General features: G+C 43.4%; 1 protein-coding gene across 1 annotated transcript; it reads right to left on the minus strand.

Annotated features, from left to right (window-relative positions):
* Positions 1–2,071: 2,071 nt before the first annotated feature.
* LOC149188431 (uncharacterized) lies at positions 2,072–2,668 on the minus strand. Its single transcript, XM_089409954.1, has 2 exons — positions 2,245–2,668; positions 2,072–2,160 (listed from the first exon to the last, which is right to left on the minus strand). The coding sequence occupies exons 1-2, from the start codon at positions 2,666–2,668 to the stop codon at positions 2,072–2,074; spliced, it is 513 nt and encodes a 170-aa protein (XP_089266080.1).
* Positions 2,669–11,523: the final 8,855 nt, after the last annotated feature.

The following is an 11,523-nucleotide window of genomic DNA, read 5'->3' on the forward strand; positions in this document are numbered from 1 at the left end:
GATATCTTCTTAGGGGATGATAGGAAGGCTATAATCGCTGGTCACAGAAAAATAAAGTTGAAGTTGAAAGGTGGAAGGGTTAGAACACTTCTGGGTGTTCTGCATGTTCTTGCATTGTGTTGGTTTATTTGGGCTTGAACCAGGGTCGGAAGAATTATTTATCCAAACAAATCTTGCAGCTACTGGCCCTTTTGGCAATATCCCATGAAGCATGGACTGAGGTCTCACCTGAGGTAGCAGGGGAGGGTGTTGGAACCAGGTTTCAGCACCTTGGGGATGTATTGGATGTGGGTTAGGGCTCGTGCGCTATTCTGCAGTCTCACACTGCACCAGATCCGCGCAGATCGGAATACCCTTATCGCGCTTATTACAGATTGAATCACTTATTAGTTTGATATAGTTAAAGTGGTCTTTAAGCAAAAATTTATTACTTTTGGTTACTTTGCCCATCAATATTAACCTAGTTCACATGTATCCAAATGCAGAAATCATAACAGTTCATTTATGATAAATAGGAAAGTCGCAAGTAACACAGAATTCGGAAGAAACTTATCTTTATTATCAATCTTCCACCATACATCCAGATCCACCTTGTGCACTCAGCTGCAAGGGTCCATGCACACAGCTGCAGACTTTCTAGGCCTCTGGACACACAGCTGTGGACTTTCCAAGCCTCTGCGCACATAGCTGCAGACTTTCCAGGCCTCTGCACACACAGGTGCAAAGCCTCTATCCTCTATCCTACTTCCTCGACTCGTACTTACAGATGCTTTTAGGCTATTTTCCTTAAGAACACATTACATTCTATCTTTCAAAAAAACTACTTTTCTCTCATAGAGCCACGCTCTATTTATACTTTCCCTTGGCCCGCGATCCCACCGCGGGCCAACTCTATTATTATTTCTTTACATTATTTTCAGGCGGACTACCCTTTGACTCAACCTACTATAGCTTGTGCTCCATGCTTTCCACGGATTCTTTTATCCTAGTATCACCCAAAATTCTGAGCTTCGCACCCCATAATTATTCCGTGGGGTTTGCGCTACCCAACAGTCCCCCAACACAATCATCATGACTCGTCCCGAGTCACTTGCTGGTGTGGCTATACGATTTGCCTTGGCTTCACGGTTCGCCTCCTGTTGAATGTCGCTCATCATCCGGCTGCTACTGCTTTGTCACCTGCAACTCTTCATCCATCTCCTACATCAGTGTTTCTACCACATCTTGCAACCGATGATGCTGATTTTACTTTTCTTGGTTAACACAAAACACCCCTTTGAGGATTTTAGCACGAGCGGGGGAGCCGCATACGGGACCTCCTGGTACCACCATAGCGCTTTCCAACCATCGTATCTTCATGTCGCACCATCCACTACAACCTGTGTTGCAATTTTGCAAGACCCTAGCTGTTGTTCGCAGGATCCCAAGTGTCAAGAACCATCAGAGGTGACTTATTGACTGCATCTCCACCCATGGTCGCCTTCTGTCCATCCTTTTGTTGTTCTGGTGTAGTGCACTATCCTGCCCCTAGGCGAGGCGATGACATCCGAACCAATTCTACTTCGTATTCCCTTTTTCCCGATACATCCCCTGTTAGCGATGCTGCAACCTGCAGGATACCCACAGTTGTCAATACTAGACTCCTTAGAGAGCCCTGCTCCTCCCTTGGCCATATTACCACCTTCGGGTGCATGCCTGGTGTAGATATGATGAAGAGCTCCGTCTATGCTACTCAGCAAACTCCCCATAGTGATTTATAAGCCATGCAAACTTCAAATTCCCGGTTTGACGCTCGTGCTAGCTCTTGTAACCTTCCCGTGTGAAATATGTGGCCGATCATCTCATATTTGACTCGTACTGTTGCTCTTAATTGCCTGCCACCCGCTCCCTTTTGTCATAATGCAGCCCTCTTGTCATGAACATTGATATTAATGGTCATCATTCCTTGGAGCGGCGCACCCGCGTAGCTTTATTCATAGAACCACGCCCTTGATTGTTGGCCAAATGTACGCGCACGATGATACCCGTGCATCTATCCCCTACATTGCTTTATTATGCTTGGAACGGTTAGTCAGGTGGTCGGCCTACCGGTATAGAGCTTCAGGCAACTGCCATTCACTCTTCCTGGGAAGGGGTCTCCGTTGAGCTTAGCCAACTGAACTGTGCCCCCATCAATTACTTCCTTAACGACATAAGGTCCCAACCAATGCATGCAGAGTTTACCTGGGAATTTCTCAAACTTACTGTCATATAACAATATGATATCATCCTTCTTGAATGTGTGTACATTGATATGGCCATCATGCCATGCTTTCTCGTGCTGTTTTTGTACTTGCTGATGAAATCTTGCCAGAATGCGTTCTTCGTCCAGTTCATCGAGCTGTGTGAGCCTTTCCTCCAAGGTTCCACGATTTTCCATTCCTGTAGCTGCTGTAATCCATAGACTAGGCACGACATATTCCATAGGCATCACGGCCTCCTTACCATAGACTAGTCGAAATGATATCTGGCCTATCAACTTTTTGCACGTGTTTCGGTATGCCCATAGTACAGCAAAGATGCGCAAGTCCCAATCATTCCGATGCTCATTGCAGATCTTAGTTAGCGCAATTTCCAAAATTTTGTTGAATGCCTCAATGGTCCCATTTGCTTGTAGATGGTATGGCATGCTTTATTGGTGATATATCTAGAATTCCTCAATGAGCATGTTGATGGTTTCATTCAAAAAGTGCATTCCTTGATCACTCATGAGAATCTTAGGACACCCAAACCTAGTTAACACATTCTCGAACAAGAATTTTGCCACTGTCGTGGCTGTGAAATCCTTAACTGGCTGTGCTTCTGCCCATCGAGTCAAGTATTCAGTCAGAGTGATAATATAGCACGTGGCCGTCTTCCCTCATGGTTCAATAGGCCCGACGAAGTCAATTGCCCATTTCTCAAATGGCTGTAGTGTTAGTTGTGGCTGAAGTGGCATTTCATCCCTTTGCGATGGCTTGCCCATTCATTGGCATACATCACAGGCCCAACAATATGCTTTTGAATCTTGATGTAGGGTGGGCCACCATAATCCGGCACGAAGAACCTTCTGAGTTGTGGTGTGGCTCGCATAATGTCCACCAGCAACCCCTCCATGTGCTTCAATAAGGATCTATTCTCACTCAAACTCTGGTACATATCAGCATAATATCTCATCATGGCCCATCTTGTAGAGATGGCCAGAAATCACAGTGAAATTTGCTACTCGTGTCACAACCTCCTTATTTTGGTGCACAGAATACCCCTGCGGTGCAGTGTCGGTAGTCAAGAAATAGATTGTATCTTCAAAGTGGTGATTCGCAATGCGCACTTTATACAACTAGGCATCTGGGAGTCCTTCTTCTAGATTCATGGGTTCCTTGCCCATCTCAATCCGAGATAAATGGTATGTACCCACATTCAGACGTCCCAACTTTACAACAACCTCAAAATCATATTCCTGAAACAACAGTAACTATCAACAGATGTGCCCTCCCAACACAGGCTTATTCATTAGGTATTCTAGCACAGACTGGTCAGTATACATTTTAAAATGTCCTCCAAGCAAATAGTGACAATACTTTTGGAGTGCGTACACGATCGCCAATCCCTCTTGCTCAGTAGTAGAGTAATTCTTCTCAGCTTTCGACAACCTTTGACTTGCAAATGCAATCGGGTGGTCAACTCCCTTCGCTCCTTCCTGAGTAAGTACTACTCCTAACGCGATACATGACGCGTCGACATGCACATGGAACTCCACGTCCCATTTTGGAAAGATCAATATAGGGGCAGATGCCATTATTTCGTTTAGCAACTCCAGGCTTTTGTTACATTCCTCGTTCTAGCAATACGTGGGATCCTTTTTTAGCAACTGTTCCATTGGAGCCGTGATCTAGGCATAATTTTTTATGAACTTCTGATAGTATCCTATGTGTCCCAGTGTAGCGTGAAACTGTTTGACACTGCGCGGTGCTTGCAGACCTAGTATGACAACGATCTTTGCCAGATCCACCATCAAGCCTTGCCTACAAACTACGTGACCCAACAAGTTCCCGAAAGGAACAAGGAATGTAAAATTCTTTAGATTGAGCTCAATTTGGTGTCGACAGTAGGTATCCAGCATTAATCATAAGCTCTCAGTATGTTTCTTAACCAGGCCAAAGACGATCCAATCGCCAAGATAGACTTCCAAGAATTTATGTATAAATTCCTTGAATACATATACCAGAATGTGGGAAAATATTGCCAGCGCGTTCTTTATCCCAAATGGCATGACTCTGTACTAAAAAAAACCCCACTCCATAGCAAAAGTTGTCTTGCTTCGATATTCCGATGTGATCTTGATCTGATGGTATCTAGAGAACCCATTCGTAAATGAATACGCTTCCTTCTCGCCCACATTTTCTAAGACTTCATAGGTAAAAGCTGTGGGAAATGGATCGTTAGCATAAGCATCATTGAGTTTCTGTAGATCCATGTAGATGCGAATCTCACCCTTCTATTTCTTCTCCTATACCACCATCAGACTTACCGAATCGGATTCATTGACTGGTTCAATGATCACGGCTACTAGCATCTTGTCCAGTTCTTCTTGTACTTTTGCTTTGTATTTTGGATTCAATCGGTAAGGTCGCAGCTTTACTGGCTTCGTGTCAGGCTTCAAAGTTATCTTCATCATTCCTGGTTTGCCTCGAATCCCTTTCAGCTCCATGATCTTGGTAGGGAAGAGGTCTCGATCCTCCCAGAGCAGCTCGACGTCCTTTTCCACTGTAGCGTCGTCCCAGTAATCCCCAAGCGTAGCATACTTCAGTTCTTCCTCTATTCTGATATTCACTTGTTTTGTTTTTAATGGTGTTGCGATGTCTTGATCTTCTATTTCGGGGCCGCGCACTTCTTGTCTTTCTTCGGATTCTGGTATTTTGATGTCGCCCGGATCATCCTCATCACCGTCTGCTTTTACATTGTAACATTCCAGGGCCTAGCTCAGCTGTCGCGAGCAATCTAGTTGCACGACTTCTTTTGGTTCTAGCCGCATCTTGAAAATTGCAGTCTTTACTAGTTTTAATGCATCATCCACTGTATCCATCCATTGATCCTCAAAAAGAAATGTTGACAAAAACCTTTCGCGCAAGATATCCCACTCCACTATGCCATGATGGAGCTCTGTTTCAGTATACCAATTCCTTAGGATGACATCCAAGGTATGATAAAATAGGTGCAACCATTCTGGTTGCGGCTTCTTGCCATAGGCTTTGATCCATTTTCTTAGGTGTATGTGCGGATTCTCTTGCTAATCATATTTTTCCATTAGCTAGAGTGATAGCTTCCCAAATCGTATCTGCATAATGCGCTGACAGCTCCGCCAATCTGCGAAGGTTCCTTCATGGGTACCCCACCATCGCGCCGGTGTCATGCACAATGCCCATTTGAGCACATCAAATCACTAGTACTCTGGTACTATGCTCTCAAAATTCTCCATAAACTAATTTACTATTGTGACCCTTCATACGGCAGCAGCTCACGGTCTTGAGCTTTAACGTAGTACAAGGATTTTGTCAGCATGTTGCAGTTTAAAGTAATTGCCCCATTCATTCTATTCTGCCATTGCTTGTCTTCTTCCTCCGAAACATCAGTGTATGGTTCTGCGTAACCCTGTGAAATTCTCTATTCCTCCATTACCTTACCCTTCATTAGCCTTTGTACAGCAATTTGGTAGATGCAATCCAATGCTTCGTCCTGCTCGTCGTCACGCACAAGTTCCATGTAGCAAGGTCCCCCGGTTGTATCTAGAAGAACAACTATGCGGCGTGACTCTTCTCAAATATCATCTTCCTCTGCTTGAGATTAATAATCCCATTCATGTCGATGGCCTAGTTTATTCCCAAAAATGTGGAGTACAGGATTTTTTCGTCCATTATCTCAATAACTTCATAATCCATTCTAGTGCTCGCACCATCCAGGTCTACGGTGATTCCTTGCAGCCTACCCATGGGCAAGATCTTCTACTGATTTTCCATCCGTAATTGGATTGGAGACCATTTGAGTGGGGACTTGCTGATACGCTCCCATGTCTGCTTAGGAAAGACGTTTGCATCCAAACCGAGGTCCAAAATAACCTGATCCATCTCATAGTCGCCAATCTGTGCTGTTAATCTCATTTCTTGCGACATATGGCTCCCCATTCTTCAGACTATGTGAGTTTCTCCCCATCCTGCATATCCGTTAATTACCTCCTCCAGTCCTTTCACTGACCTATTATCATGAAGTAACTTCATGCATGTTTCTAGAAAAGTTGTCAACATCGAGGGACCTTTATACGGCTCGGACCGATCCCCTTCTAAGGTTGCATCGCCCCTTAGTACCATATTTACTTTAGATTCTTCAACACGTGGTTCGACCCTTATCATCTGCGCATTCTGTGTCGTTGTAGGAGGGTCTGTCCTTTTTTCATGAATCTGTGCTAGTAGCATAGGGCAATCTAGCAGTTCATGGTCGAATTGCTCGCAATAGGGACATGATGTTCGAGTTGGATTTGTATAATCCTGTACGTAATGTCCTGGTCCTCCACAATTGTAACAAATTAGCTATCCTCAACCCCTTCCTGGCCCCATTCCACCCCGTCCTCGACCTCATCCTTGGAATCCACCATGCACAAACGTTGCACTTGGGTTTTTTCCTCGCTCCTCAGTCTGCATTTGGTAGGTAGATTCTTGATCTACCAACATCCGGCAATCCCTTTCCTTGTGACCCACTAATCTACAAAAGTTTCAAAAGAGTTGCTGGGGGGTCTGATTATATTTTGGTAATAGGTGGAAATTATCCATGTTGTTTTTTCCTCCTACTTGACACATTGTGCACCAGAGCAGGGCGATCATGCTCGGCCCTGCCTGTGCCTCTGGTTGCAACGGTGTTGGTCCCCCCGTGACCACAAGATTCACCACGACTGGACAATGGTGTTTATCATGTCCCTAGCCCGTACACTTGATACACCAAAGTTCTTCCCGAACATTTGGCACCTGGTCTTGTTTTAACTTCTGTATTTCCAAGCACAAATTTTTGACCTACGCTTGGATTTGCTAAACTCCCAACCTTGGTTCCTGTACCAGGGTTTTGTGCAACCACATTTCTGCCTCCAGCACTTCTACTTGGGTTGAGATCTTCTACTGTGACAAAGTCGATTTCAGATATGGCGTTAGTGATGCGATGAACCAAGCGCAGTGTTGTGCATCTGTCAGGGTCATGTTGGCCTCGTGAATAGTGCTTTTTAACCTTTGATCCAGATCCCACGGGGTCTCACCAAGCATCATTGTGATCTCTTTGAATCCCATGACCAACTGCGATTCCGATTTTGGCCGGCTGAACTCCTTTTTTAATTCTGTGTGGATGTCTGCTATCCCCGCCGTTGGGTTGATGCCTGAATACTTCATATACCATGTTAGCGCTCGGTCCTGCAGTGTGCTAACTAAGATGGCTTTCTTGATATTATCATCCATGATCTGCTGCGCGTTCTATACTGAATTCAACATAAACCAAAACTTTTCTCGATCTTCACTGCCTGCTCCTTTCAATACTGGTAACTAGATGGCACTCTCCATTACTATCGTCCTGACCTTTCGTCGCTCTTTTCTCTAGTGTCCTCGCCTTTCACACCAGACACCCCCTAGGCAGATCCCGGTCTCAGTAACAAAACCATTTGTTGGCTTATTTTGGCTTGACCCGGGTTCGGAAGAATTATTTAGCCCAAAAAATCCCGTAGCTACCGGCCCTTTTGACAAAAACCCGCGAAGCGCGGACCGAGGTCTCACCCAAGGTAGCAGGGGAGGGTGCTGGAACCAAGTTTCCACACCCTGGGGATGACTTAGATGTCGGTTATGGCTCACACGCTATTCTGCAACCTCACTTTGTGCCTGATCCACGTAGATCGGAATACCCTTATCACGCTTATTACAGATTGAATCACTTATTACTAGTTTGATCTAGTTAAAGCGGTCTTTAAGCAAACATTTATTAGTTTTGGTTACTTCACGCATCAAGATTAACCCAGTTCACATGTATTCACATGCAGAGATCATAATATTTCATTTATCATAAAGAGAAAAGTCACAAGTAACACATAATTCAAAAGAAACTTATCTTTATTATCAATCTTCCACCATACATCCAGATCCACCTTGCGCACTCAGCTGCAGGGGTCCGCGCACACAGCTGCAGACTTTCCAGGGCTCTGTGCACACAGCAGCAGAGCCTCTATCCTCTATCCTAATTCCTTGACTCAGAATTACAGACGCTTTTAGGCTATTTTCTTTAAGAACCCATTACATTCCATCTTTCAAAAGAACTAATTTTCCCTCATAGAGCCATGCTCTGTTTATACTTTCCCTTGGCTTGCGATCCCACTGCGGGCCAACTCTATTATTATTTATTTACATTATTTTCGGGCGAACTACCCTTTGACTCAACCTACTATATCTCATGCTCCGCACTTTCCACGTATTCTTTTATCCTAGTATCACCCAAAATTTCGGGCTTCGCACCCCATACTCGTTTTGTGGGGCTTGCGCTACCCAACACATTGGCTAGAAGTCTGATTTTTGTAAGAAAGTTGGATGATGCAGGTGTAAAAATAGTCTTCAAGAAAGATACCTGCAAGATGGTTCAGGGAGCACTGGTATTGATTCGGGGAGTTCGGATTGTAACTTTGTACAAGATACAAGGTAGCATTGTTGTTTATGGGTGCAACCGTTCTGTGGTTCCTGAAAGTGGAGTAGAAAATCTAGTGGTCTTTGGAGAAACGACCATGCTATGGCATCAAAGGCTTGGACATATTGGAGAAGGTATGGTAGAAGGTATGACTAATAGCTCTCTGGATTTTGATTTCTATGAAAACTGTGTATATGAGAAGCAGAGTCGGGTGAGTTTCCCTTATAGTGGTAAGAGGGTGAAACAGATAATAGAGCTTGTGCACAGTGATTTGTTTGGACCTGTGCAGGTTCCATCACTAGGTAAGCCTATGTGCTATGTATCATTTATAGATGACTTCTCAAGGAATACATGGATATATTTCCTCAAGAGGAAATCTAAAGTCTTTGACAGGTTTAAATAATTTAAGGCTCTAGTGGAAAACTAGACAGAGAAGAAGATAAAGGTGCTAAGGACAGATAATGGTGGAGAGTTTTGCAACAAGGAATTTGAAGAATTCTGTAAGAAGTGTGGTATAGCACGACAGAAGACTACTCCATACACACCTGAGCAAAATGGAGTTGCAAAAAGAATGAACAATTAATTGATGGAAAGGGCAAGAAGAATGATCAGTGGTGCTCGGTTAGGACAAGAATTATGGGTAGAGGCAGTGGAGACAACATGTTACCTGGTTAATAGATCACCTTCATCAACTTTGGAGGATAAGAATCCACAAGAGGTATGGACTGGTAAGAAACCCTCTCTTTCACATCTGAGGGTATTTGGATGTGATGCATATGTACATGTTCCAAAGGAGCAAAGAACCAAGTTGGATAGTAAATCTGAAAAGTTCATTTTATTGGGTATAAGGATGGTTTAAAGGGTTATAAGCTTTAGAACCCAATAACAAGGAAGGCTATATAAAGTCGAGATGTGGTGTTCAGAGAGGTGAAAGATGTTATTAAACATGAAGTCCCATCAAAGGTACATGAGAAGATAGAGTTTGAGCTAAGGGAGGAAGAATCAGCCTCTACACTAGTAGAGGAATAAGAAGATGAAGAGCCACAAACTTTGGTTGGGATCATTTCGAGAAAGAAGGCAGCTAGAAAGGTATAGTACATTTGCTTTCTATTCAAATTTTGCTTTATCTATTACTGATGATGATCCCAGAACTGTAAAGGAAGCAGTAGATTCAAAGGATGGAAAACTCTGGAAAGAGGCCATGGTTGATGAAATGGCATATTTGCACAAAATTGAGGCATGGGAACTAGTGGAGTTTCCGGCAGGAAGGAAACCCATTGGACGCAAATCGGTGTTCAAGAAGAAGATGAATGCTACCAAAAGGAAAGGTGGAGAAATACAAAGCTCGGTTGGTAGCAAAATGTTATTCCCAAGTGTCGGGAATTGATTTTGGTGATATTTGTTCTCCTGTTGCCAAGGTAGCTTATATTAGATTACTTTTATCTGTTTTTTCTGCTTTTTCTTTTGAGGTAGAACAAATGGATGTGAAGACAACATTTCTGCACGGGGATCTAGAAGAAGAAATCTACGTGAAGCAACCTGAAGGTTTTGCAGTGAAGGGTAAGAAAGAACTGGTATGCAAATTAAAGAAGTCTCTGTATGGGTTAAAGCAGTCACCAAGGATGTGGTATCAGAAATTTGATACATTTATACAAGGACTTGGCTTCACCAGAAGCAAAGCAGATCACAACGTGTATTTTAAATTAATTGGTGATTGTGTTATTTATCTAGTCATGTATGTGGATAATATGTTGCTGGTTAGAAATGACAAAGAAATTATCCACGATTTGAAGACCCAATTATCCTCCAAATTCGACATGAAAGATATCTTGGTGCTGCAAATTATATTTTGGGCATGGAAATTAAAAGAGATTGGGAAAATAGGAAGCTCTCGTTAAACCAGAGGAAGTGTGTTGAGACAATATTGCAGAGGTTTAATATGGAGGATAGTAAACCAGTGAAGGTTCCTATTCTTGAAGGTGTAAATTTATCTGATGAACAATGTCCCAAGACATAAGAGGAGGAAGAGGACATGTCCCGTGTTCCATATGCAAGTGCAGTCGCTCACCTGATGTATGTGATGGTCTATACTAGACCAAACATTGCACATGCAGTGGGAGTATTGAGGAGGTTTATGTCAAAATGAGGGAATGAGCATTGGATAGTAGTGAAGTGGGTTTTCAGGTATTTTCCTGGCACTAGTGATGAGAGAATATCTACAAGTGGGTATGTGTTTAACCTATTTGGAGGTGTAGTCAATTGGATGAGTAAGAAACAATCTGTCGTGGCACTATCAACTACAGAGGCAGAATACATGACAACCACTGGTGCAAGCAAGGAAGCAGTTTGGTTACAGAGATTGTGTTCAAGTATGGGGTTAGTACAAGGAGCTATAAGGATAAACTGTGATAGCCAATGTGTAACTTTCTTGACAAAGAACCCTGCTTACCATTCAAAGAAAAAGCACATTGATGTTTAGTATCACTTTTTGAGGGATATGATAGAAGACAAAAAGGTGTTGTTGGTAAAGGTGGACACTTTGAAGAATACTGTAGATGCATTGACAAAATCTGTGAGCTCTGGGAATTTATCTTGGTGTAGAGAAACAATGGGTGTTTCAAGGCTGGATAAATGACTAAGCTCTCCTGTGCCCCCCTGTGGAAAGAAAACAACACGTGGGAGAATGTTGGGTTGTGTTATATTTTTTCCACGACTAGCCCACCTAGTTAACTGGGGGCGAAGAACCTCCTTCGTTGCACTGATTGCGTAGCAGGGGGGTTTGGGGCAGCGCCCCAGGGAAATTTT

The sequence above is a fragment of the Pinus tabuliformis genome, chromosome 3_1 (assembly GCF_031772625.1).
Source record: "Pinus tabuliformis cultivar Carrire ecotype Pingquan chromosome 3_1, CPIR1, whole genome shotgun sequence".
NCBI lineage: Eukaryota > Viridiplantae > Streptophyta > Pinopsida > Pinales > Pinaceae > Pinus > Pinus tabuliformis.